Here is a 27,707-nt window from a genome sequence, read left to right as displayed (position 1 = left end):
TTTGAGTGAAATGTGATTAAGCAAAGGAAATGCCAATTTCCAAAGAAGTCTGTTTCAATAGGAAGGGTATGCATTGGTGGAGCACAAAATGGGACTAGCTTCTGACCCAGTGCAGCTAGACAAGCACAGCCATCACCTACCTACCTCCCATCTAGTGCCACAAGAAAGCACCATCCAACAATGCTCTCTTGTCTTGCCTGCCATGGAGAAAGAGATACAGGAGCCTTGGTTCCCATACCACCAGGCTCTCGAACAATTGTTAACCTTCAACCATGAGGCGGCTCCTGATTAACTTCACTCACATGAACTTTGAAATGATTTCACAACCTGTGGACACACTACAACTCATGTTCTCAGCATTCATTAATTATTTTTGTATGCATTCTTTTGAACACTTGTTTGTCCACCTATGTTTTCCATTGATTCTATTGTGCTGCTTTGCTCTGTGAATGCTTGCACGAAAATGAATCTCGGGGTAGTATATGGTGACAGAAATGTATTTTAATAATAAATTTACTTTGAATGGCTATTTGCGCAATACGACTGCGGGAACAGGAACCTTGCCTCTCCACTTTATAGCCCGGACATCAATTGATGTGACACAGTGGACCTTTAACCTTCCTTTCTCTTAGTACAGCCAATCGGAGATCCTGAAGCGCATGTGCTCTCGCCCGCAGGAATAGGCGGGGCTTTAGAGCACGTGATCATCCAATCGGCCGCAAGCGGTGTCAATGAGTGACGAGCATGACAGCCAATAGAGGTGGCGGGGCGGGCAGTTATGGCACGTGATAGAAAAGCACGTCCAATCCGTCATGAACGTTGGGTGTGAGTGACGCTGGAGTAAGCCAATGGGAATAGAGGGGCGGACATTTTGACGGAGGGGCTGGCGATCGCAGCAGCGGTTGGCGTCGCTTCCCCGAGCCAGTCCCGGACGCAGCTGATGGGCGGCGTGTGCCGGGAGGTGCTGACGCTGCAGCTCGGCCACTACACCAACTTCGTGGGCACCCACTGGTGGAACATCCAAGTGAGTAGCAGCTCCCGGGCGAGGGCCGTTACCATGGAGATTTGCCCTCGGATCCCCCTCCCATCGGGGGTCGGGTGGGTCTGGAAGGGCGAAGGGCGAAGTGTCAGGAGAAGAGGGGCGAGGGGGGAGGCTGAGGGGACGACCATCGGGTGAGGTGGTGCGACTGGAGGGCATCAGGGTGGTGAGGGGTGAGGGGTGAGGGGTTGGCCAAGCCCTAAGCAGTGGTGGGCAATGAGGGGCCGCAGCCAGCCCGCGGGAATGAGGAGACGGAGGAAATGGGAAACTTGAAGGAGTGAGGCGGAAGAACAACCTAAATCAGGGTGGGTAGTGTGGAGAGATGAGACTTCGGCTGAGGGGGAGGCGGAGGGACCGGGGTCCGGGGCTGAGGGGGAGGCGGAGGGACCGGGATCCGGGGCTGAGGGGGAGGCGGAGGGACCGGGGTCCGGGGCTGAGGGGGAGGCGGAGGGACCGGGGTCCGGGGCTGAGGGGGAGGCGGAGGGACCGGGGTCCGGGGCTGAGGGGGAGGCGGAGGGACCGGGATCCGGGGCTGAGGGGGAGGCGGAGGGACCGGGGTCCGGGGCTGAGGGGGAGGCGGAGGGACCGGGATCCGGGGCTGAGGGGGAGGCGGAGGGACCGGGGTCCGGGGCTGAGGGGGAGGCGGAGGGACCGGGGTCCGGGGCTGAGGGGGAGGCGGAGGGACCGGGGTCCGGGGCTGAGGGGGAGGCGGAGGGACCGGGGTCCGGGGCTGAGGGGGAGGCGGAGGGACCGGGGTCCGGGGCTGAGGGGGAGGCGGAGGGACCGGGATCCGGGGCTGAGGGGGAGGCGGAGGGACCGGGGTCCGGGGCTGAGGGGGAGGCGGAGGGACCGGGATTCGCTGGGGTGGGGTTTGGAGGAAGGGGAGGCGGTGGTGGAGGGTCCGGGGGTGGTGGTCCGAGACTTGAGGGAGGCTCAAAGAAGGTGCCTCCTGTATCTGAAGGAGGGGGTGTAGGACTGAGCCACAGGAAGAGTAAAGAGGAAGAAGTGGGTATTGGAGGAGAGGGGAGTACTAGCCCTGTTGGAGTAAAGTCACAAATTGGGTTGGATTGAGGGGGTGAACGAGTAGTGGTCTTCGTTGATAAATAACGTGCTGACCCCATCGAGAGTCCAACTCTGTGACTGATAACTCTGTCTCCATCAAGGATGCTGCCTTGTGCTACGATTCAGATTGCAGTGACACATACTCCGAGATCAACAACAATGTCCTTTTCCGTGAGGGGCAGACACTGCGAGGCCAGCCCACCTACACTCCTCGCCTCATTCTCATGGACCTCAAAGGTACGCCAGCAATCCATTTCTGCTTAAGTCAGATCTCCCAGCCAGAGTGCCAGTGAGTGAGTTGATGTGACGGCGTTGAGCTTTCCGAGTACAGGCCTCTGATCAGGGCGGCTTAAGACACCCCATCTCGAAGGCAAATCTCTCACTCAATGACATAGCCTCTGGGCTGCTGTTATATTTGTTTCTGGTCACTCCTGACATCTATGATACTGGCAGTGAGGAATTCAGTAATGGTAATATCTTTGAGATTTTAACCCTGATTTATATGACATTAAACTTGTTTTGCAGCAGTACGGTTGAATGGCTCAAAATTACTGTAAAACTACAGACATAAACAGTGCAAATAACAAGGTTGTGTTCATGGGTTCAGAAATCTGATGGCAGAGGGGAAGAAGCTGTTTCTGAATCAGTGAGTGTGGGTCTTCAAGCTCCTGTACCTCCTCCCTATATGGCAGTAACAAAAACAGAGTTCTTTTGACGGCCAAACAAAAGGAATTCTGCAGATGCTGATAATTCCATTGATGCTGCCTGACCTGCTGAGTTCCTTCAGCATTTTGTGTGTGTTGCTGCTTGTGGTAGATGGTGTCTTCTTGAGACACTCTTGACGATGTCCTCAGTGATGGGGAGAGTTGTGTCTATAACCACACGAGATTCTATAAACGCTAGAAGTCCAGGGCAATGCACACAAAATACAGGAAGAACTCAGCAGGTCAGACGGCATCCATAGAGAAGAACAAATAGTCAGTGTTTTGGGTTGAGACCCTTTGTGCTGAAACCCATCATCAGGACAGTCTCTCTCCAAAATGTTGACTCTTTATTCCTTTCCATAGATACTGCTTGACCTGCTGAGCTCTTCCTGCATTTTGTGTGTGTTACCCAGTCATTATAATGTCAGATACACTGAATTATCATTTTTCTGGCTGTATACCCAGAAGACTGGGTGTTCAAGGGTGAAGATATACACCGAGATACTGAGGAAGGGTGAGATTCCACCAAGTGTGCTGAATGGCTCATTTCACAGATCAAGACTAGAAAGGAAGGGGCAAGTTTTGGGGGGGGGGGTGAAAGGAGTACTCGCTGGTAGGTGAGGAGAAAGGTGGGTGGGGGAGGGGGGAGTTGACCCTGTGATGGAGCTAGCTGTGTCTACAACCTTCTGCAGAGAGTCTCTTTGATCCCATGGATTGGAGCCGCCATACCAGACGGCAATGCACTGTACATCTGTAGCAATTTGTAAAAATCTTTGGTAATATAACAAATCTTCTCACACTCCTAACAAATTCTCCTGTGGAACTGGATTTGTGCAAATTAAGTGGAACCCTGAGCAGTCATAACCCTGACCACCTCTTGACATCACACAAACTTGGCAGTGACCGCCTCTTGACATCACACAAAATAATACAACACAGGAACAGGCCCTTTGGCCCACAACATTCTGCTGAAACAACTAAACGAAATCCTTCTGCCTACACAATGCTCATATTGCTCCATTCCCAGACATCCATGTATCTGTCTAAGAGCCTCTTAAATGCCTCTGTCACATTTGCCTCCACCACCACCCATGGTAGCCTGTTCAAGCACCCACCACTCTCTGTATAAATAAAACCGTTTCAACTTGCCTCTCGCTCACCTTAGATGCACACCGTCTAGTATCTGACGTTTTCCCCCTCGAGAGAAATATTTCGGCAGTCCACCCTACCTGTGCCTCTCATAATCTTACATCTAGTCTCTCCTCAGTTCTTGCTGCTCCAGAGAAAACAACTCAAGTTTGTTATAGCTCATGCATTCTAATCCCGGCAGCCTTTCAACAGCCTCCACATTCTTCCTGTAATGGGGCAGTATTGTACTGCAGTAGCCTGTAATGGGGCAGTGTTTACCATATAACAATTACAGCACAGAAACTGGCCACCTCGGCCCTTCTAGTCTGTGCCGAACTCCTACTCTCACCTAGTCCCACTGACCTGCACTCAGCCCATAACCCTCCATTCCTTTCCTGTCCATATATCTGTCCAATTTAACTTTAAACGACAACATAGAACCTGCCTCAACCACTTCTGCTGGAAGTCCGTTCCACACAGCTACCACTCTCTGAGTAAAGAAGTTCCCCCTCATGTTACCCCTAAACTTTTGCCCTTTAACTCAACTCGTGTCCTCTTGTTTGAATCTCCTCTACTCTCAATGGAAAAAGCCTATCCACGTCAACTCTATCTATCCCCCTCATAATTTTAAATACCTCTATCAAGTCCCCCCTCAACCTTCTATGCTCCAAAGATTAAAGACCCAGCTTGTTCAACCTTTCTCTGTAACTTAGGTGCTGAAACCCAGGCAACATTTTAGTAAATCTCCTCTGTACTCTCTCAATTTTATTGACATCTTTCCTATAATTCGGTGACCAGAACTGTACACAATACTCAAAATTTGGCCTTACCAATGCCTTATACAAATTCAACATTACATCCCAACTCCTATACTCAATGCTCTGATTAACAGGCCAGCAAACCAAAAGCTTTCTTCACCACCCTATCCACATGAGATTCCACCTTCAGGGAACTATGCACCATTATTCCTAGATCCCTCTGTTCTACTGTATTCTTCAATGCCCTACCATTTACCATGTATGTCCTATTTTGATTAGTCCTACCGAAATGTAGCACCTCACATTTATCAGCATTAAACTCCATCTGCCATCTTTCAGCACACTCTTCTAACTGGCCTAAATCTCTCTGCAAGCTTTGAAAACCTACTTCATTATCCACAACGCCACCTATCTTAGTATCATCTGCATACTTACTCATCCAATTTACCACCCCATCATCCAGATCATTAATGTATATGACAAACAACATTGGACCCAGTACAGATCCGTGAGGCACACCACTAGACACTGTCCTCCAATCTGACACAAAGTTATCCACCACTACTCTCTGGCGTCTCCCATCCAGCCACTGCTGAATCCATTTTACTAGTTCAATATTAATACCTAATGATTGAACCTTCCTAACTAACGTTCCGTGTGGAACCTTGTCAAAGGCCTTACTGAAGTCCATATAGACAACATCCACTGCTTTACCCTCGTCAATTTTCCTAGTAACCTCTTCAAAAAATTCAATAAGATTTGTCAGACATGACCTTCCACGCACATGTTGTACAAGGCCTGTGTTGTACTGCAATAGCCTGTAATGGGGCAGTGTTGTACTGCAATAGTCTGGCTGAGTGCGTGACCAGAGCACTCAGTCTTTGTCACAATGTGATGACTGGCTTCGAGATGATGGGGGCCACTCCACAGAGAAATTTCCATCGCTGCCTTTGGCACTTGTACGTCACCAGTCATTGCTGAGGACAGGGAGATTGTTAAAACAGCTTTCATTGTTCACCTGCATCGGATCCATTGGTTATAACTCGTCTCTAACACTTCCACAGTGAGCACTGAGGCAGTTTGGTGCCTCTGTTTAGACACACCTGGTGGTGCTCCCAGCATGCCTTTCTGTAGAGTTCACCAACACGACGATGATTCCCTGACTCAGTGTAAAAGCACTAAAGAGTATGCAGAGCCGCAAAGTTCAATAGATACATTTAATATCAGAGAAATGTATACAGTATACATCCTGAAATTCTAGTTGGGGATTGAGCAGGAATACTAAACAGATCATCTCATTGATAACCATGTTTGAACTACCTGTTCAGAATCCGGTTTATAATCACTGACATGCGTTGGGCAGCAGTACAGTGCGAGACATTTAAAAAGAATCAAGTCAAGTATGTAGTGCAAAAAGAGCTAAATAGTGAAGCAGTGTTGGTGGATTCACACTCTGTTCAGAAATCTGATGGCAGAGGGGAGGAAGTTGGTCCTAAAATGTTGAGTGTGTGTTTTCAGGCTCCTGTACCTCCTCCCTGGTGGTGGTAATGAGAAGGGTGCGTGTCCTGGGTAGGCTCCTTCACGAAGGGCACAGCCTTCCTGAGGCCTTGCCTTTTGCATACGTCTTTAATGCTGGGGAGGCTGGTGTCCATGATGGAACTTGCTGAGTTTGTAACTTTCTGTAGCTTTTCTAAGCCCATGCATTGGATCCCACATACCAGTCAGATTGCTCTCCACAGTACATCCGTAGAAATCTTGCTAGTCTTTGGTGACATACCTAACTCCTCAAACTTGGAATGAAATGTAGCCACTGTCATGCCTTCTCTGTGATTGCATCGATATGTTAGGCCCAGGATAGATTCTCAAGCGATGTGGATGCCTGGGAGCTGCTCACCCTTTCCGACACTGGCCCCTTGACTTCCATCATGACAGATTCAGCTGTGACTCTGTCTTCCTGCATGTGCTTCTCAATGTGAAAGCATGTACAAGGACTGTATTGTTGTATTTTGATTTGGGAGGACTCTATCAGGCAGGTGATTTTGGTTTGGGAGGACAATATCATGTAGGTGATTTTGATTTGGGAGGACTCTATCAGGCAGGTTACATGGAAAATTTTGGAAACATTGAACAATATCCGTGGAAAGAGAAACCTCACAATTCAGTTTGGAAGGCCCTTCATTTTGACAGCAGCACAAACTGCAGCCCTTCTCTTTACAGATGCTACCTGACGTGCTGGGTGTCTCATTTCCTTTTTTTCCGGTTCTCACGTCAACAGCTTTACCCTTCAGGGCTCCACCATCGGGATTGTAGTGGTGCAGCTGATGGCCTGCTGGGTGGAGGCTAATGGCCTTGCCTTGTGTGTTACAGGGAGTCTGAGCAGCTTGAAGCAGGAAGGAGTTCTGTATGGAACCAGCCAGGCCGTGCCTGCACTAGCATGGTAAGGATTGGAGCCCTGGCTTCACTCTACAGGCCCTGCTTGCTAAAATGCATCGTCCCTTTTGGGGCATAGGCCACCAAAGTCCCCTGCCCTGGGCCAGTCTTTCAAGTTGTCCCAGCTGTAACCCATCTTCAAAGATCCTCCTTCTCCCGGAGATGAGGTCTTTGGAGTTTCTGTAGCTCTCGATCTTTACAGGATGGGGTTGCTGGCCCCATTTGCAACCCGCCTCCTCCCACAGCCATTCTTGGGACATTCATAGCACAATTTTGCTTTGGGTGAATGTTCTATGGGCTCACTCAGTACAATCATTTCATTAACGGTCTCCCATTATAGGGTCAGAGAGAGGTCCTAGTATGCATCACATCACCTTCACACGGATTAGGGACGGCGATGGTAAGATTGGGGTCATTTCCCACTGCTGTCTCAGGGGTTTGTAAGTTTTCCCTGTGGCCGCATGGGCCTCCTCGGGGTGCTTCAGTGTCCTCCCACATCATAAAGGTGTACGGGTTGGGTTTGGAAAATCCTAACCTGGTGGGCCGACACTTGTGGACTGACCCCAGCACATCCTCGTACTGCGTTGGTCATTGATGCAAACATTGCCTTTCACTGTATGCCTCAATGTACATGTAATCAATAAAGCTCATTTAGATTGCTGGGATGTTTGAGAATGTTACGTTCAGGATGATGGGCAGGTTGTGTAAAGGACGAGATCACTCCATTTGGATCATGGGCCTTCAGGTCAGCGTTTATCTGTATACCTGCTTGCACCTCCTGCTGGGAGGCTAAGCCTGTTACTTGCACGTGGGAATCCAATGACCACCCCATGTTTGAAAGTAATTGTTCTTTTTCCGTGTTCTTAGTGTGGTTGGCTCTGAGGGTACGGGGGTGTTGTGGCCGACTGGGAGGGAGAGCTGTGAGGGCCAGCACTTTGCAGCAGCTGACCAACAGATGCTGTTTAAAGTATTCAACCATCTTGGCCCCAAGCCTGATCAGTGGAAGACCTTTGTGCAGCCTCTGAGGAGGATTGTGTGGTGTTAAAGTAAAAATAAAATCACTTGCCCTGTTCTGTTTTCTCCTTTTAATCCAGGAATGGGAGACTGACTGTGCACAAAGAAGATCCAGTGACAAAGAACCAGTTTCTGCAGCAACTCAACAGGCTGGGTGTAAGTGTCTTGTTCTTCACCCTTTGGCCATCAGGTGGCACCGTGAGCTCAGTGAGTCCATCAACCAGAGATACGGCAGGGTAACAGGCCTGTGCTGCCCCATTACACCCATGTGACCAATTTACCTCTGACCCCTTGTGTCAGAGTACCTAGAGGAAACCCACTGGGAGAACGTATAGACAGCAGCTGGCATTAAACCCACATTACTGATATAATGCTGCTGCTGAGATCTGTTTCGGTCAGAGTTGACCATGGATGTTGCATCCTAGCTGTCTAGATACACAAGCCTGGCCAGTACGATATGGAGAGCAAGCTGTTGCCCATGTAGCAGGCTCCCCCTCTCCACGCAGCTGATGAACCCAAAGGAACGGCAGAGGCCGAGAAGTTGCCGGTCTACATTGAACTCAATGTCGGGCTGCTTTAGGGACTCCAGCTCCAGATTTTTCCCTTGGGGTTTACTCCTGAAGCCTTCCCCATGCATGGGTATAGCCGCAAGGCAGCGAAGGTTTGAGATCAGAGTTTTCCTCCTTCTCGATGAGCTGCTAACCACAGCTGACGAGCCCCATCTATCTGAAGCGACTACTTTTAAAGCGCCAGTAGCCCACGTTTGCCCCTCTGTCACTAAAAACAGTTCTGCCGGGCTTAGTAGCTAAGCCATGTGGAAAGGGCCAGGAGCTGGACTTGGTTGTCAGAGGCTATTTGAGGTGCACATCATTGGAAGCATTTAATAGTTAATGGGAGCTTGTTCCATTACCACCCCCAGCTATAACAACCTCAAGGATTTCGGGTATAATAGTGTTAAACTAACCACTGAACTACCATGGTTGTTGGCCAGTACAGTACAACCGGCACAGCCATTCTTAGAGCAGTTTGTCGCATAGTTTGCAGTGTGGAAGAGTCATACTGTATTTTAAAAAAAAGGCCCTCAGCCCAATAAGTCCATGCCATCCCTCAATTTTCACTTCCATCAACTCCCAGGTTCTCTACAGACAAGGTGCAGTTAACGTACCATCCCATATTGATTGGGCTGAAGGAGGGAACTGGTGTATCCTAGAGGAAAATTGTACAGTCACAGGTAGAACGTGTAAACTCCACGCACCGGAGGTCGGAATCGAACTCTGGTCCTGGGGCTGTGAGGAGTGACTTCTCATTCTGCATTGCTATTCTCCCCCCCCCATTTAACTGTGTCAGCTCACTCGGTTACAGGGGTAGTTTTGAGCCAGCCTTGTGGTTCATCTTCCATGCAGGAAGCTCCTGGGTCACCCCAGCGCTTACACTGCCTGATGCAACTCCTCATGGTCAGAGGAAATGAGGATGCACTTTTATTCCAGCACAATCCTGGTTGCACTCTCCTGATCCATGGTTCAGGGTAGCGTCAGCGATCCCATGAGCTGCTCGGAGTACGGTCTCTGCATTCCTCGCCCAACCTGCTCCTGAGATCAGCCGTGGCAAGGTACAAGGATACATGGCCCTGGACTGTAGAGAGATTTCTTCATCCAAAGAGCAGTGAACCTCTATCACAGAAGGCAGTAGAAGAGGAGTGAAATATGTTTGGGGTATTGAACTTGAGAAGATGGGGATGGCAGTGAATTTGGATGATCAGCCATAATGGTATCATACAGTCAAATCAAGTTTATTGTCACATGTGCAAGTACAGTGAGTAACAGGAACAAGTGGTGGGGATTCTTGATAATAAAGACCATAAGACACAGAAGCAGAATTGGGTCATTTGGTGCATCGAGTCTGTTTGGCCATTCAATCATGGTTGATTTAGTTTCCTTTTCAACCCCATTCTCCTGCCGCCTTCCCATGACCTTTGTCATCTTTGCACATCAAGAACCTATCAGCCTCTGCCTTAAAGATGCCCAATGACAGCTTCCAGAGCCATCTGTGACAATGAACTACCCTCTGGCTAAAGAAGTTCCTCCTCATCTCTGTCCTAACTGGACGTCCGTCTATTCTGAGGCTGTGCCCTCTGGTCGTAGACTCTCGCGCTATTGGAAACATCCTCTCCATATCTACTGCATCAAGGCCTTTCAATATTCCATAGGTTTCAATGAGGTTCCCCTCTATTCTCTAAATTCCAGCATGAACGGGCCCAGAACCATCAGTGATAGGAGGGGTGTGCCTGTGATGTATCAGGCTGTGTCTACTTGGCAGCCCCTTGCAGTGGAATTGCCCTAACAGACGCTGATGCAGGATGCTTCTATTTTCTGTGTTTCCGGCTGCTGCGGAAAGCTTGTACAAGACAGATTCCTCTTCATCCGTATTATGTTGTCTTTCCACAGACCGATGCGCACAGTGAAAATGTCACCTCAACAACAGCGCAGGGAGCAGAGAGTGAGTGCCATCTGCCCTATGATACTGGTAGCTTCTCCACCTTGTCCCAATATCCACTCCTCACCCACTCTGACCATATTTATTTTGTCAGGGTCTGTGGCTGAGAGAACCTTCGACCTGTCTCAGGGTGCCCAGCGATTGGAGAACAGTGTGAGGGTCTGGTCAGACTATCTTGGGGTACACCTGCATCCAAAGACCATTTCTCTCATCCAACAGTATAACCACAACAGGTGAGTGACAGGTGCATGCACCCTAGTAGAAACAGCCTTGTCCACCAGAGTGCCAAGCTGAGAGCTGACCCCGGTTCTTCCTTTAACATGCACAGCACTTCCAATCGCTTTGAAGCATTTGGGTTTGGTGAGAAGCTCCTTCGTGATCCAACGTTCTTAGACGACCTTGAAGACCGCCTTCACTTTTACATCGAGGAATGTGACTACCTGCAGGTAACTGGGGTGCAGGAGGGATGGGAGGCAGATGAAACCATTCCTGCCAACAAGTGGTTGGATAAGAACAGAGGAAAACCAGCGAGATACCACTCCCTTCCATTAACTAAAAGAGAAAAACATGGTATAGAGATTAACATCATGCTTCCAGGTTAACTTGGTGATGTGTTCCAATAAGATCACTTCTCAGTGTTCTTTCTGCCAGTGTGAAAAGACACTATCTGTTCAGTCTTACTAGTTTTTGTAGTGGTGAGGGTGAGTTTATATTGTATAACACTGGGCTACAGTACTGGTGGGAACAGGTGTGTTGCTGTATAACCCTTGGGTAAAGTATTGGTGGGGACTGGTCTGTCACTGTATAACACTGGGGTATGGCTCTGATAGCCATTTAACGATGGGGTGTGGTACCGGTGGGGACAGGTCGGTTAGCCATTTAACAAGGGGCGCGGTACTGGTGGAGATGGGTCTAATTATTCAACTTGCTTGACTGACATTGCCTCAGAAGAGAAGTGTAAGTCCGTTAATAATGGTGCAGGTTAGGGTCCTGTTGCTTGTTACTGACAGATGGTGTGTTTCGTTACTAGGGCTTCCAGGTGCTTTGTGATTTGCAGGATGGCTTTGCTGGCCTTGCCACCAAGGTGGTGGAGTTGTTACACGATGAATATGGAGGGAAAGCCATTTTCACCTGCGGCTTTGCGCCCACAAGCTACATGGACACGGTGAGAGGACTGAGCAGAGGCACTGTCAGTGGTCCTAGTGACTGCCCCACCCACCATGCTCCCCTGACCAAGCACTGGACTGTAACCATCCGCCCCTGCCCCCCCCCCTTCCAATCTCTGCAAACCTGGCTGGGAGATTAGAGTTTGCTCTTTTGCTCCTGAGCCTGTCAAGCTCCCACCTACTTCTACCTGTCTTACTCTCCCCACAGATTCTACTCCTCACCCACACAGAAGGGGTAACTTACAGTGGCCAGTTAAACCTCGCTGACCCACACACACAAAAATTAACATATCATCCGCCTGCCAAATTGGCAACGAGAAAGAAAAAACTGAAAATCTGAAGGAAACCAATACAAAGTACAGTCCCATAATCACTTAAATATCAGAAACATCTTTTTATCTGAATACAAGGAGAGCGGCCGCACGAACTCAGTCCTTCTATAAAGAGTGACCACCGACCCTGGTCTGAGTGCACTGATCCAGCTGCTGACTGTCGACCCCAGTGGCCTCCATTGGGAAGCCATTGTAGACGGCCCCCGCATTCACTTCAGTCTTCCTTGCCACTTCGAGGTGGAGTTCATGACCCCGTGCTCTTTCTCTGGTCTTTTTGAACCGCACCCCCCTCCCCGGTCTCTGATCTCCACGAATCAGCTCTCCAGACATAGCATAATGCTGGACCCTTCGATCAAGTTCCAAACTGCATGTCACCGGCTCCAACAGTTCCCATAACACAAACAAGTGAAAAGCATAGAAAAAGTGAAATAATTGTAAAGATTTGGTATCTGGAGGATGTCACTCGGGGAATCATTGTTCGCTAGCGCCATCTTACTAACCTTAACCTGTATGTCTTTGGAACGTGGAGGAATCAGGAGCACCCGGACAAAACTCGCACGGTCACAGGGAGAACATACAACCTCCTTACACCTTGAACTGTTGGCACTGTAAAGCGTTACACTAATAGCTACACTACCGTGCCTCCCAGTTAATGTTGGCTTAAACCTGAGGTAGATCAGTTTAAGTTGACCAAGGGATATTGGAAAGAGTAAAATTACAGTAGGCACAGTTCATTAGATGGGCTGAACAGCCTGTTCCGATATAACAGGTTTGGGGGGCTCAGTGGTCTGGTGCCTTCGTATCCTTAACTGGAGGCTTACAGTGGGTTGGGGTCAAGCTCTCTGCGATGCCCGGGGGTCTCTGAACGCTGGCTGTGATTGGTTCTGCAGGGTTCCATGGCCACCGTCTACCGTCTGCTCAACTCCGTCATGGGTATCGTGCACCTGTCCAGCCGCAGCTCCGCCTTCTGCCCTATGTCGCTGGACAGCAGCTTCCTGGGGCGCAAGCAAGTGACCCCAGTCCCTTTCCCACGTGTCATCTATGACGTGAGTATCTCCGGGCAGGAGGGGTGGTGGACAGGGTGTGGAAGGGCATGGGCAGTGGCCAACGATGTGTAGCGGGGCACAGGGGTAAAGATTGGGGGAGATGGTGGTGATGGAGAGGACCACTGTTGGACAGGGTGTGTAGGTCTGGTGAAGGCTGGAGGGGCTATGGTGGGCAGGGCGTGTAGCCGAGCAGCCCCTCGGAGGATGCCATCAGACACTTGCAGTCAGCATTCGGAGGAGCAGGAACGAGGGTCTGGATTTGTGTTTTTGCAAAAGATTTGGTCCCTCATCCCAGCTGAAGTCCCAGCCCTTTCCTGAGGAGTTCACACAGAATGTGGTCATCCTGTCACCCTCGCTGGACCGAAAGTCTTCACTCACCTCTGCTTCCCCCCCCCAACAGGCATCCCTCAATTATCACAGCAGCGCGCTGTTGGCTACAGCCTTGGAGACTCTGAGCGTCCCATACAGACTACAGTCTAACGCCATGTCGCTTACCCAGCTGACCAACGCACTTACTGTCTCCAGCAGGAAGGTGAGGCACCCCGTGGCATCATACTGAAGGTGGGAGTCGGGGAGCATTGTGAGGGCGTGTGGGAAGTAGGTTGGGAACGTGAAGAGGAGGGGAGAGTTCACAGACTCTGGGGGGCGGGGGGGGGGGGGTCTGTGGACGTGATCTGACCCAGGCACTGGAATGCAGTAGGTGCTCGATGCAGGGAGATGCAGACCCAATCCCTTGTCTCATGCTCCTTCACCAATAGATGGGGGTCCACTTACCTGTAACTGAATCACCTTGTGTTCCTGCTGTCACAGCCAGGACCCCACCCTTACCCCACCAGGAAGGAATGAGCAATGGCTGCCTGTCCGATTCTGGTCTCACTGGGACGTTCTGTGGGTGGATGGGGTCAGGTGCTCGCCTGTGGTTTTGCTGTTGGGAAGCAGCCTCCATCCTGGCACTGAACTGGGTCTGTCCCCGGCAGGTGGTCACTGCGTCTGCTGCCATCCCCTTCGCCATGCAGAGCACCGACACTCTACCGGACGTCTTGGCCGAGCAACATGCCGCGTCACCGTGGACACCGCTGACCCCCTATGGTGAGGTTAAGGATGTTCAGTGCTTCGCGCAGTCTGTAGTGTTGCGAGGAGTCAGCAGGGAGCAACAAGTCAGGTGGGTATGGGTCGCCGTCTGCAGTTCTGGGCACAACACTCCTTGCTATCCACTCTCTCACAGTATGTACCTGAGCTGTTGCTCTGCACTTGTGTTGTACAGTGATCGACTTGTTCTCACGGGTACTGTAATGCAAGGTAGTCCCATAACCCAGTGTTATACAGTGACAGACCTGTCCCCACTGGTACTGTACCCCAGCGTTATACAGTGACAGACCCCTCCCCACCCGTATTGTACCAGTGTTATACAGTGACAAACCTGTCCCCACCAATACTGTACCCGTGTCATACAGTATCAATATTGCCCCCCCCCCCCAAATATCATCATTTGGGGGTTCCATGGCTGAAGACATCAGTGTTAAGTTTGAAATTTAGGTAGAACCAATTGTCCAGTAACAGAAATTACACCATAAGAAATGTTCACATCATGAATCTGCCTGTATCTCTTTCCCTCAGTAACCTTCCACCGGGGGTGAAAGGACCCTCCATTTTACACAGCTGTCCATCAGGAGAAGATGTCCTTGAAACGTTCCTGCAACACCACTTCCCAGCTGCAGTGAGGTATGTGAGTGGCAAACACTTTGTGTGCACTGGAAACAGACACAAAAACATCAAAAGAAGGCACTGGCAGTAAAATGTCACCATATTGTGGACAGCTGACTTTGACGTTTGAGTGAAAGGGGGTGGGGAGGGAGTGTGGGTGTGGATTCATTACTTTGTAATGTGAGTGAAAGAGGCTTGGTCCATTGGGAAGTGAGCAGCAACAGGTTTGGGAATATGTAGTCCTCGGTGGAAAAGAGGGAGGGAGAATGGGAAATGGTTCTGTCCTTTGGGGATGCATACAAAGGTATACAGTGTGATGTTGGCTGGTGACCCTGTTCTCTCTCTCCCCAGAGCCATCCATCTTGTTCAGACCCCATGTAGAGTGACTACACCGTATCCACAGATTTTCTCAGACTCCTTCAACAAACGGGGGCAGCTGGTGGGAGGTGGTCTCTCCTCAGGAAATGGTGAGTGCCATGCAGTGGGGGATCCAGCCTGGTGTCGGACTGCTGCGCGGGGGGAGGGTTGGATTTACCTTGGGCTATTCCAGAGGTAGTGGGGTTGTCAGATGAACATTGAACATCCTTCTGTCTGTCCACAGCTGTGCAGAGCATCCCTGTGTTGAGTGCACTGCAGAGCACTGCCACCACCTATCATGGCCTCCACGCCCTGTACCACGAAGTCAGTCGCCTCAACCTGCAGCGATTTAGCACCTTCTTCAGCGCAGGCACAGAGCTGGACGACTTCAGAGAGGCCCTCGAGGAGCTGAGGACCCTGGCCCAGTGCTACAGAACGAACTTTGAGCTGGACAATTTAGATGATGACTCTGATGAGGAATAAAGACTTGCAGTAGCGGTGACCCAGGACTGTGTCTGTGCTCCTACGTGTGCGAGTGGGAGCCTCATCCTGCCCCCCACCTGCAAATGTGGTGGTGGGAGGGGGTGGAGTGGTGCCTCCTCCCACCCAGTATGCTCAGTGGGGAGCTTGGGCTTGTGCGATGGATGTGGGCACCTTCAGACTCGAGCTGGGGACGAGAACCCATCTGGTTGAGAGCATCTAACCTGGTTCCCGTTCAAACTGCCGGAATTGAATCCCCAGACATGTGGTTAGTGGTGGCAGAGACTGACTGTCTGCCTTTGCTTCCTCTTGCAGGAGCTGAATTTGAGATCCCACTCCGGGTGTTAAAGGTTGTGGGCTTACAGCCTCACTGGTGGCGTGGGGGATGAGAGATTGCAGGGTAGGAGTAATTGTTTCTCTTGTGTGGCATCTGAGCAAAGAAGCTGTTTCTTGCAGGATTTACTGCTGGTTTATTGATTAAACATTGTAATAAAGTCTCACTTTTTTGGGCTGATCTTAACAACCATGGACAGTGGCTCGCTCAGCAACTGCATACTAGACAGAGCAGCACACCGAGTGCCCTCACGCACTCCCAGTTTCCACATGGTGTCAGGGGGAATTTCACTCAATTTAACTTCCTTTACCCTACAGACCACTGTAGCACGGTATCCTCTGGTGGGACGTGTGGGATAAACTGGGTTTGACTGGATGGATTAACTGGTGACAGCATCAATCATTGTGTCAACTCCCTGTACTTGGCAGAGGGAGCTTTCCTGTGTATAACCTGTCCTAGAGCTGGCACACCATTGAGAGCAGAAACCCTACAGAGGGAAAAAGATTTATTGAATTACATAGGAGTTGTGCACTACTAGTTTTGATGTATGTACAGTCACTATAACTTAAAATTGTACAAAGGATACACTTCACATACATATTTACAGGAGACACTTGGCTGACAAGAGGTGGTGATAACCAAACAAGACCCAGTGTGCCTGATTCACCAAGGGTGTAACTGGCTCCATCCTCTCCAGCATCTGCACTAGTCAGTACCAGACTGTCCAGTACAGGTAGCCTTAACAAACCGATTGAACATTACATTTGCCACAGTCTGTCAAAGCCCAGACTTCACATGCGTGCTTTTTCCCTTTACCTGGGAACACTGACAGCACCTGACATGGTTGCAGACTGGGCAAACCGTGACTTGAGATGTTCCAGGGAGAGGAACATCCCACAAAGCAACGTGTGGTGCACAAGACAGCTGAAATGCTGCGGCCTTCGCCATCCTACCCAGCCCAGCCTCTCCAACACGGACCAGTCTGGGCGGTTAGTGGGATTGGAGATCCTCAGGAGGGACACAACAGCACAAAAGAGAATTAAATATGCTTGGATTCCCTGGGAAATATGCTTCGTCCAACAGTCCAGGAAACCTCCTCCACCCTCCCAAACAACAATGCAGAGCCATTGGCTCAGTCCTGATCTTTGTCTGAGATCAGCCAGTCTGCTTGCTGCTGCTCAGGGTTACTGTTCGCCAGGCTGTCATCCTCCTCGTCTGTGCTGGTATCGCCCGAGGTGTGGAACAAACGCATCAGCTCCCGGAACCGCTGCGACACCTGAAAACAGGGAGGTGCTATGGTTGGTTACCTTTGGCAAGGGCAGGAGGCGTGTCTCGAGCAGCTGAACACAGGCCGGCAGCGTGAATCCTGGAGATACAGTCATTCTATTTAATTCCTCCACAAGTTACCTTCAAAGAACTCCCAATGGAATCAAACAAAACTAGCAGCACACCAGCCTCAAGTTGTGAAAGGTGCCCTGCAGCCCAAGGTTCCATTTTCCCATGTCCCTCCAGTCTGGACCTTTCCTGTCCAAGTGCCTTTTAATGTCATTAATGTATCTGCCTCAACCACAAACCCCCCATCTTGCCCCTCCGCTCTCTTAAATCTTGTCCCTCTCCTCTTTAAACCTATGCCCTCATGTTTTTGATTCCCCAGCAGTATTAACCAGTGGGAACATGTTTACCAGCTGCACCATGACCTGCTAAGGGGGAAAATTGGTATCCTCCGCCTTCAGGGAATCCCCTGTCCTCACCTCCTGGGCTGACTTGCCAATCAGCTGTTGTGCCACCAAGCTGAAGGTTTCCTGGTTGGCCCCTTTCTCCTGGCAGGCGGTGAGGATCGCTCGATCTGCCTCCCTGCAACAGCACAAACAGAAAGCAGAGTGACGTTCCACCAGCCAGGTTCCCGAGGTAAAAGCAGCGCTCCCAGAGTCAGACACACAGTGAAGCTCCTTCTACACTGTCCTATCTCACAATTTTGAAATTTTGTGACCCTCCTGTCACCAGGATTTTATCCCTCCTTGTCTATGAATACCTGGCTGGTGGCGTAGTGGCATCAGTGTCGGACTTCGGGACAAAAGGTCCCGAGTTCGAATCCAGCCGGCTCCCCTGCACGCTTTCCATCCATGCTGAGTTACAAGCTGGTGATCTCTCTGGAAACTCACCCGGCAGAAGGCAATGGCAAACCATTGCTGTAACTTGCTCCGTACCTGATTTCTCATCACGTCAGAGAGCCGTGGAGGGAAACGGTCCGCTAACCGGAGAAGCTCCACTTGCGACGTACCTTTCCTTTGTCTATGAATGCAGCAGCCTGCTTCATTTCGCTCTGCTCTTAGAGACAATACAGGCCAGGTAGAACTACTCAACTCCTCTGTCTCAGGAGATCAGAGACTGCAGTTGCTGCAATTCTTCGGCCACAAGCAAACTGCTGGAAGAACTCAACAGGTCGAGCAGCACCTGTGGAGGCAGAGGTACGGTCGACAGCTGCTGAGTGCCTCCAGCAGCTGGTTTTTGGACTGAGCTCTAACCTTAGTTCTGTCTTGCCCACCACCAAAGGTGAGAGGGGCAAGCTCAAAGCAGATAGACCTGGTAGAATTTTATGGATTATAAGAGACAGAGAAGGAACAGGCGACACATAAAATGCTGGATGAACTCAGCAGGTCAGGCAACAGCTATGGAAGGGAATAAACAGTCAACATTTCTGGCTGAGACGACTGTTCTGTCTTGCTGAATTCCTCCAGCTGCTCAAGATTTCCAGCATTTGCAGAATCTCTTGTGTTTATGAAAGAATAGGCAGCCATGATCTTTCCCCCAGGGTTGAAATATCTAATTAGTACAGCATCGTGGGCCAAAGAAGCTGCTTGTTTGCTGCTATACAACAGGCAAACAGTTACAGCTCACCCCAGTTTGAAGATTAAAGATTTGGCTTATTTTGTCATGTATCTCGAAGCTTTGAAACATACAAGGAAATGCGTCAATGTCCAACACAGATTGAGGATGTGCTGGGGCAGCCCACAGGTGTCACTGTGCTTCTTGTGGCATGTCCAGCACTTTCTAACCCTAATCCGTACGCCTTTGGATTGTGGGAGGGAACTGGAGCTCCTGGAAGAGATTTACATGGTTACGAGGAGAGTATAGGCAGCAGTGGGAATTGAACCTGGGTTACTGGTGCTGTATAGCGTTAAGCTAACCACTATGCCACTGTGCTACACTCTGGAGGGTTGACCCTTCTGTTTGAGCCCCGGAGCAGCCTTACCTGGTCCACAGCACCACACGCTCACCGATGGAGTTGACGCAAGTGTTCTTGGCACAGACGGATGCAGATGCAGGCGCCGGCCCCTCCGTCTCACCGAGCCCCTGCGAGCAACCGTCCTGCAGGGCCTTGTGCGCCAGGGCCATCTCCTGGCAGTTCCTATATCGTAGCCGGGCCCCAGCCGAGGCAAACTTCACCAAGGCACGACTGCCCGAGGCCGAGGACAGTTCTTTTTCTCTCGGCAAAAGGGGTGAGCCCTCGAAAGGGCCCTCCTCGCCTTCACTGGTCTCCTCAGGGGACCGCCCCTCCTCACTGTTGGATGGCTCCCAGCTCCAACCTGCAGGAGAGACAGCGACACAGTGAGGAGGGGCACCGTGGGTGGCCTCGGGCTCATCCTATCGAGCTTTCCCCACCCCAACGCTGTAGAATGTCTGATAGTTCCACACGTACTTCCCACCCGCCAGGCCCCCCCCCCACCCCAACACTGTAGAATGTCTAGCCACACACATCAAAGTTGCTGGTGAACGCAGCAGGCCAGGCAGCATCTCTAGGAAGAGGTACAGTTGACGTTTCGGGCCGAGACCCTTTGTCAGGACTAACTGAAGGAAGAGCTAGTAAGAGATTTGAAAGTGGGAGGGGGAGGTGGAGATCTGAAATGATAGGAGAAGACAGGAGGGGGAGAGATGGAGCCAAGAGCTGGACAGGTGATTGGCAGGTGAGAGGATCATGGGACAGGAGGCCAACAGAGAAAGAAAACGGTGAGGCGGGGGAAAAAAGCACAGAATGGGCAAGGGGTATAGTGAGAGGGACAGAGGGAGAAAAAGAATGTGTGTATATAAATAAATAACGGATGGGGTACGAGGGGGTTGGTGGGGAATTAGCGAAAGTTAGAGAAGTCAACGTTCATGCCATCAGGTTGGAGGCTACCCAGACGGAATATAAGGTGTTGTTCCTCCAACCTGAGTGGGGCTTCACCTTTACAGTAGAGAAGGCCGTGGATAGACATGTCAGAAAGGGAATGGGACGTGGAATTAAATGTGTTCTTTCTCTCTCTCTCTCTCCTTTTTCTCCCTCTGTCCCTCTCACTATACCCCTTGCCCATCCTCTGTGCTTTTTTCCCCCGCCTCACCCTTTTCTTTCTCCCCAGACCTCCTGTCCCATGATCCTCTCATATCCCTTTTGCCAATCACCTGTCCAGCTCTTGGCTCCATCCCTCCCCCTCCTGTCTTCTCCTATCATTTTGGATCTCCCCCTCCCCCTCCCACTTTCAAATCTCTTACTAGCTCTTCCTTCAGTTAGTCCTGACGAAGGGACTCGGCCCGAAACGTCGACTGTACCTCTTCCTAGAGATGCTGCCTGGCCTGCTGCGTTCACCAGCAACTTTGATGTGTGCTGCTTGAAATTCCAGCATCTGCAGATTTCCTCGTGTTTGCGACTGTAGAATGTTTGATAGTTCCACACGTACTTCCCACCCGCCAGGCCCCTCTCACTTCCCCAGCATAACTAAATTAAACAATTAAGTGATTCTGGTGCACAACAGGTACGAACCCAGCACCACCAGAATTCCGGTTAGCAGCTGACGTCGAGTGACTGATGTTCAGTGGGTGGAACAGACACTGAGAATGCCCTTTACTAGTGGCACCACACCTCAGATGCCTCTGTGCGCGGTGCAGTGGCTTTGCTGTGTGAGGCTTCATGATCCCCGAGCCCAAGCTGAGCTGGGGAGTCTCCCCACAGGCACCTCGTCCCTGTGCCATACCCTGGCAAACACACAGGCAGCGTGTGCCTATGCTCAGACACAAAACCCTGACCTATCAGCTGTAGCGAGGACAGAGAAGAGCTCCCAGCTCCAACCTGCTGGAGTGCCAGGACAGAGTGCAGAAGGGACTTACCAGGGTGTCGCCAGTACATGGACTGAGAGTGGCTGAGCATGTTGGGACTCTCTCTGTTCACTGGAGTATAGAACGAGGGGTGGTCTTGCAAAGGTGTACAAAATCATGGACATAGATAGGGTTAGAGAATGAAGAACGGTAACACAAGCAGGCATAACTTTATGATGTTGTGAGGGATGTCAAAGGCAAGTGTTTTTTTACACAGACTGGTGGGTGTGTGAAATCCTCTGCCAGGGAGGTGGTAGAGGCAGATACAGTAGGGACATTTAAATAGGCATCTGGATGAAAGAAAAATGGAGGCTATGTGGGAGGGAAGGGTTAGATTGATCTTAGAGTAGGTTATAAGGTTGACTTGTACTGAAGAGAACGGGTTTTAAGATGAGCAGGGTGAAATTTAACAGGAACTTGAGAAGCAACTTTTTCCACCCAGGTGGCCAGGATATGGAATGAGCTGTCTGAGGAAGTGGCTGAGGCAGGTACATTAACAACATTTAAAAGGTACTTGGATGGGAAAAGTTTTGAGGGATGTGGACCAAAACCAAACAAGTGGAAGTAGCTCAGGAGGTATGAATGGCCAAAGATGAGGGAGCTCTCTAAAACAGACAGACTGGAGTGGAAACCAATCTCCCTGTGCAGCCCAGCTGACCACAGGCACTCACTAACCTGTAGTGGGTGCCGACTGCTGCTCCCCGCTGCCGGCCACTCGCATCTCCTCCCTCCTTTCTTGGTCTTCCTCCACAGCGTCGCCAACTTTTCCAGAATCCTTCAGTCCGGGCTGGGGGCTCCAGTCATCTGGAACACTGGTGTTCACTGAGTCTTTGCCCTTTGCCTTGTGTTCCAGAGCCTGGGGGGAGGGGGGGGGGGGGTCGGAAGAAGCAGAGGTCAAAATGTTGAGCAGGGTAGAGTGAAAGGTTAAAGGGTGGGTGGGTGGTCCGACTGGACACTGGAGAGGAGGCAGGGACCAGCTTCTGTCATCTGACCCTCCTCTCCCATCCGGGACCCCCCGAATGTTCTACCACTCTGAACTGCCTAATGCCTCGCCTTCCCCATCTCATCACTCTCCCCAACCCCTCAGCCCACTCTGACCCCTCACCCTCCCAATGCCACTCTTTGCCCTCCCTCTAGTCTCCTTGACCCCTCCCATCCCTTATCTCTGACTGAGATATATATATATATATATATATATGTATATATAACACACACACCCACCTGTCTCCCCACCCACCGGCCCCCTGATACCTTCTCATGTGAGTGCCCCTCCCTCCGCCGCTTGCTCCTGGGAGGTGGGGCCATTTTCTGCAGCTCCTCTTCCTCCTCCAGATCCGGGAGCACAACCTCTTCGAACCCATCGAACTGCAGGCAAAGGGGAGACAAATGAGTGGGGTTCACAGCGCCCACACGCCACCCAGCAATGGTGCGGGGGGTTGTAGCACTCACCATTGGCATCCACACAGTAGGGACCATCTCCAAACACATCTACACACACACACACCCTCCCCACCATCCCAGAGCCAGACAACCAGTGCCCCGTTTTCCCTGCTGCAGGGACCACCTGCGCATGCACCCCAAGGTCCCTGTCCAACAAAGCATCTTGAGTGTGGTAACATGGTGGTAAAGGTGGCATCTGGCATGCTTCTTTTTGTCAGTCGGGGCACTGAGTACGAGTCAGGAAGCCGTGTTGTAACCGTATAAAACCTTGGAGTATTATATACAGCTATGCTCGGCCCATGGAGGCTTTGGAGAAGGTTCACCAGGATGCTGTCAGGATTAGAGGGCATGAGCAAACAAGGTTTGTTTTCTCTGGAGCGTCGGAGGCTTGTAAAATTATGAGGGGCATGAATAAAGTAGAAGTCAGAGACTGTCGTAGAAATATCAGCTCCTAGATGTTTAAAAGGCATTTAGACAGACATTAATATGCAGGGATCGCACGGAAACTGTACCCGGGGGCGGGAATAAAAGGTTCAGTTTAACTTGGCATCATTGTGGGCTGAATGGCCTGTTCCTGTGGGCGGGGCATCCAGAAGCTGCAAGTACCCTCTGGTCAATCAACACGGATCCACCGCAACACTGCCTGGATCAGTTTTCCTGTTGTAAGGAAAGACTGGACAGGCCGGGCTGGAGTGGTGACTGGGAGGAAGGAGGTAAATAGAGTTGGGGGGGGGGGCAGAGGTTCAGGGAACCAGAGGGGGAGTTTTCTCATTCAAAAGCTGGCTTCAGCTTGCAACACATAGCCCAAAGGGGCAGGGCCTCTGCCAACATCTATTGGAAGTGGTGAAGCTCCTACCCAATGTGCTGAATGGCCTGTTTCTACTCTACAATTCCAGGAGAAGTGAGAGCACCTTGCACAGATTTCAGTGGACATTCCTGCCCGGCACACACTCACAAGGAAACTTCCCCAGTAGCATTTTCCCTCAGATTTGTTCAGGGAGAGGGAGTAAGTATGGAGGATCTCACCTGCACAATGGGGTCTCCAACACAGGGTAGGGGAGGCTGAACCCCCACCGCTTCCCAGACTCGCCCTGGATAACCAGGAGTGAGGGAGATTCGATAATGGTTTACAGCTAAAGGCCCTCGATACACGGGGGCCCGGACTCCAACTCAGTCCCTCCCCAAAGGGGTGACCATTCAGCAGCTGCGGTTGGGGGAAACTCTCAGCACCGACGTTCCTGCAGCTCCTGTTGGACTAGAAACCCCAGACGGGCTGAATGGTCCAGTTCTGTGCAGTCACTCTACCAGACTGTTAGCGTTGCAAAGAAACCCAAAGCCCAATAATTGGCATCCCCACCTGAGTGGGTGCACGCTCCCAATCTGTCAGCCCCACCGCAATCAAGTACGCCACCTGGGCCCTAGTGCTCACCTCGTACTCCTTGTCCTCGGTCCAGTTGACCTCCTCGAAGTCATTCATTCGACTGGCAGGGGGCCGCAGCTGATCAAAGAAGAGCGAGAACTCATCCTGCAGGTGGTGATGGCCCTTCAGGAGCTGCCAGACCTGCACCTTCAACTTCCAGGGGAAGGGACAAGGCAGGAGAGGACGCAGGAGCATGTGTTAGATACAGACAAGTATAAAAACAATACTCAGGATGTCCAGATACTCCCGAAGTCAAAGCTCCCTCGACACTGACCCATCACACACTCCTGGGATCAGACACAGAGCAAAGCTCCCTCCACACCATCCCAACACACACTCCTGGGGTCAGACACAGAGTGAAGCTCCCTCTACACCGTCCCAACACACACTCCTGGGGTCAGACACAGAGTGAAGCTCCCTCCACACCGTCCCATCACACACTCCCGGGGTCAGACACAGAGTGAAGCTCCCTCCACACCGTCCCATCACACACTCCTGGGGTCAGACACAGAGTGAAACTCCCTCTACACTGTCCCATCACACACTCCCAGGGTCAGACACAGAGTGAAACTCCCTCTACACTGTCCCATCACACACTCCCGGGGTCAGACACAGAGTGAAGCTCCCTCTACACCGTCCCATCACACACTCCTGGGGTCAGACACAGAGTGAAGCTCCCTCCACACTGTCCCATCACACACTCCCGGGGTCAGACACAGAGTGAAGCTCCCTCCATACCGTCCCATCACACACTCCTGGGGTCAGACACAGAGTGAAACTCCCTCTACACTGTCCCATCACACACTCCCGGGGTCAGACACAGAGTGAAACTCCCTCTACACTGTCCCATCACACACTCCCGGGGTCAGACACAGAGTGAAGCTCCCTCTACACCGTCCCATCACACACTCCCGGGGTCAGACACAGAGTGAAACTCCCTCTACACTGTCCCATCACACACTCCTGGGGTCAGACACAGAGTGAAACTCCCTCCACACCGTCCCATCACACTCTCAGGATCGCACATAGAGTGAAGACACTGTGCGACACCCTGTCTCTCTCTACCGAAGCCAACAGCACCCCCTGGAGCCTGCACCTTCTGCCCTCACCTCGGCCACGTCTGGTGGCGAGCACACTGCGCAGTTCTGAAGCGCCTTGATGACCTTCTGCAGCTGCGAGGGGTTCTCAGCGAAGCAGATCTCCAGCTGGCGGAGAAACTTGCGGCTCTTGTCGAATGCCTGCTGCTCCTCGAACTGGGGAGGGAATGGAGACTGTCAGGCAGACACTCAGGGTAGGAGGGGGATTGGGGCCCTTCTTTACCTCCCTTCCCATGCAGTCCATTGCAATTGGGTACCCTGTGTAACTTACAGCAGACAGAGAATGGGGGGAGGGAGTGGACGGTGACTGGATTTGACAGCTGGATTACAGGCACTGGTAAGAAGGTCACGAGACCTGTGGGCTGTGTGCAATGATCCGATAAAGGCTTACGGGATGGGGATCCCCTTTAAGGAGGGGTTGCTATCTGCCCCCACCCTTCTCGACTCACAATCCTGACCCGGCAGGGGCTGCCAGGATTTGGAACGGTGGGGGCAGGGGATGGTGAAATAGCAAGCCCACCCCTCCCTAGCTGTTTATGTTACAGGCTTACTTCAACAGCCAACATCCTAACCCCCCACCTGACAAGTGCTGCGGAGTCTGGGTCAGATCAGTTACAGATTTTTACCTGGGCAAGGGCTCATACTGGCAGTAACCTGGGTTCATGACAGGGTCCCAGGAAAGTTAGGAATAATGTGAATGGTGGGTGGGAAAGGCTCTTGGAGACAGGTGCTGAAGCCGATATCTCCCTTAAACCTTCCCTCTGTTGGTACTTGCCCAACTGTCTTTTAAATGTTGTTAATGTACCTGCCTCAGCTGCTTCCACTGGCAGCTCGATCCATACACACATCACCTTCTGGGTGAAAAAGTTGCCCCTCAGGCTTCAATTAAGTATCGCCCCTCTCATCTGAAATCTGCTCACAGTGCAGATAAGTCTGGTAAAAAGACAGTACACGTTCAGCCCCTCTGTGCCTCCCACGATTTTATATGGCCCTCAATCTCCTGCACCCCAAAGAATAAAGTCCTAGCCTTAACCCAGTCCCTCGAGTTCTGGCATCATTCTTGTAAATCTCTTGCGCTTCTTCCAGCTTAATGACATCTTTCCCGTAACAGAGTGACCAAAACTGTACACCACACTCCAGCTTTGCTGCCTAGAGGAGAATTGAAGTAGGGTTGATTACTATCGGACTGACACTAATTATTCACTGAGAAAGGTGAATTGATTAGGTCTTCCTCATAAATCTTTTCCACACACTTTCCTGTTTAGTAACATCTGTCCTACAGAAGGTGACCAAAAAAATCAATGCAGTACTGAATACCAGACGCTTGGTGAGTGGATTCATCACCGGCTCTTCCTCCTCACTCAGAGTCCCCAGCAGGAAGCCGCTGGACGACAAGTCTCCCCAGAAACAGGGCTCAGTGAAGTGGCGATGGTCTGGGTGACAAAAGCTGCAACGGACAGGCCACTCAGCCCATTGAACCTATCCTACGGTGACAGGATGCTGCTGGACTTAGCTTGTGACTGATGCAAGGGCCCCCTCTGCCTTGTGGCTCCATCCCACCAGTCCTTACCCAATGAAACCACACCCTTAGCACTGATGAGATGCTTGCCCGCCCCACCCCCCCATCCCCACCGACATTCTCACCAGCCCACACTGAAGAGCCTGCTCTGGGAGCAGGAAGGCAGCAAAGTCCTTGAGCAACTGTGGCCAGTCCTGGATGATCTCGCACAGGTCCCCGTAGAGATCGACCACCGTCCGCTGGTCCCAGTTGGTCTCAAAGTCGTACAGGATCCGCAGGAATTCCTCATACTTGCCGGGAACATCTTGGAGGGCTTCTCTCACCTGGGCAACGGGGAGAGCCCAGGATCAGAGGGGGTCCAGGTGACCCCACATGGCCAACGCAAGCAAGGGTCCAATCCCACAGAGTCTCAGCTTGACATCCCACAGACCGGGGTTGCAACGCCAGGAACCCCACCCAGCATTGTCACAAGTACCTGCCCATTTGCCTCCTCACAGTGCCCAGGTACATCACTCACACCTTCACCTTACCCAGTCGAAACCCCACCATCTTACTTTGCCCAGGAATGTAAACCCCTTCACCTCAGCCAGGTACACGCCCCACCTGCCCCTCCTCAACATTCCCCCCCACACACTCAGCTCACCCAGTGCAGACCACTGCACCTCACCTTCCCCTAGTGTGCAAAACCCACCCACCTCTGCTCCCATCACCTTGCCCAGGTATGCTCCCGGCCCCTCACCTTGGTCAGGTAGGCCTGAGCGAAGGCCATGTCCTTCTGCTGGCGAAGCGGGTCGTTGCTGAGGATGTCCTCGTCGTACAGCAGCAGCAGCTTGGAGGAGTCCTTGCTGACTCTCCTGCGTCCCCTCCTCGCCCGGGACCGGCACCCGGCCCTGCCCCTGCCTGGCAGCTTCGCTCCCTGACCTGTGGGCGGCAGATGCAGATGCACCAACGGGGATGGGGGGGTGAGAACAGAAGCCAGCGTGGGAGAAGCACCACAGAATCACCTCCCAACACCAAGGATCGGGGACCAAGAGGCGAGAGAGGGTGAGGCAAG

General features: G+C 51.5%; 2 protein-coding genes across 5 annotated transcripts in view; one reads left to right on the top strand and one right to left on the bottom strand.

Annotated features, from left to right (window-relative positions):
• Window positions 1-870: 870 nt before the first annotated feature.
• msto1 (misato mitochondrial distribution and morphology regulator 1) lies at window positions 871-16,210 on the top strand. The gene is made up of 14 exons (XM_072282387.1): window positions 871-1,024; window positions 2,203-2,338; window positions 7,059-7,128; window positions 8,216-8,291; window positions 10,580-10,631; window positions 10,723-10,861; window positions 10,957-11,074; window positions 11,659-11,793; window positions 13,017-13,172; window positions 13,573-13,704; window positions 14,150-14,334; window positions 14,790-14,894; window positions 15,228-15,343; window positions 15,478-16,210. Exons 1-14 carry the CDS (start codon window positions 941-943, stop codon window positions 15,714-15,716), a joined length of 1,743 nt encoding a protein of 580 aa, XP_072138488.1. The 5' UTR covers window positions 871-940; the 3' UTR covers window positions 15,717-16,210.
• LOC140211999 (GON-4-like protein) overlaps window positions 15,859-27,707 on the bottom strand; it is a 63,548-nt gene continuing 51,699 nt past the window's right edge. For 2 of the 4 annotated variants that reach the window (XM_072282345.1, XM_072282354.1), the window contains exons 23-31: window positions 27,393-27,574; window positions 26,779-26,976; window positions 25,147-25,290; window positions 24,047-24,190; window positions 22,429-22,542; window positions 21,853-22,033; window positions 19,301-19,634; window positions 17,799-17,901; window positions 15,861-17,323 (exon numbers count right to left, since the gene is read on the bottom strand). In XM_072282345.1, coding sequence (XP_072138446.1) covers window positions 17,180-17,323; window positions 17,799-17,901; window positions 19,301-19,634; window positions 21,853-22,033; window positions 22,429-22,542; window positions 24,047-24,190; window positions 25,147-25,290; window positions 26,779-26,976; window positions 27,393-27,574 — 1,544 coding nt within the window. In that variant the 3' untranslated portion in view covers window positions 15,861-17,179. Of the gene's footprint in view, window positions 17,324-17,798; window positions 17,902-19,300; window positions 19,635-21,852; window positions 22,034-22,428; window positions 22,543-24,046; window positions 24,191-25,146; window positions 25,291-26,778; window positions 26,977-27,392; window positions 27,575-27,707 lie in introns of all 4 variants that reach the window. The other 2 variants (XM_072282364.1, XM_072282374.1) reach the window with 2 other exon arrangements.

The sequence above is a fragment of the Mobula birostris genome, chromosome 2 (assembly GCF_030028105.1).
Source record: "Mobula birostris isolate sMobBir1 chromosome 2, sMobBir1.hap1, whole genome shotgun sequence".
Taxonomy (NCBI): Eukaryota; Metazoa; Chordata; class Chondrichthyes; order Myliobatiformes; family Myliobatidae; genus Mobula; species Mobula birostris.
Note: the sequence above shows the minus strand (reverse complement) of the source record. Positions and strands in the feature narration are given on the sequence as shown.

Coding starts and splice junctions, on each gene's coding strand:
- msto1 (XM_072282387.1), top strand. CDS start 941: ATGGGCGGCGTGTGCCGGGAGGTGCTGACGCTGCAGCTCGGCCACTAC. Junction 1,025..2,202: donor CCCACTGGTGGAACATCCAA/GTGAGTAGCAGC, acceptor GTCTCCATCAAG/GATGCTGCCTTGTGCTACGA. Junction 2,339..7,058: donor CATTCTCATGGACCTCAAAG/GTACGCCAGCAA, acceptor TGTGTGTTACAG/GGAGTCTGAGCAGCTTGAAG.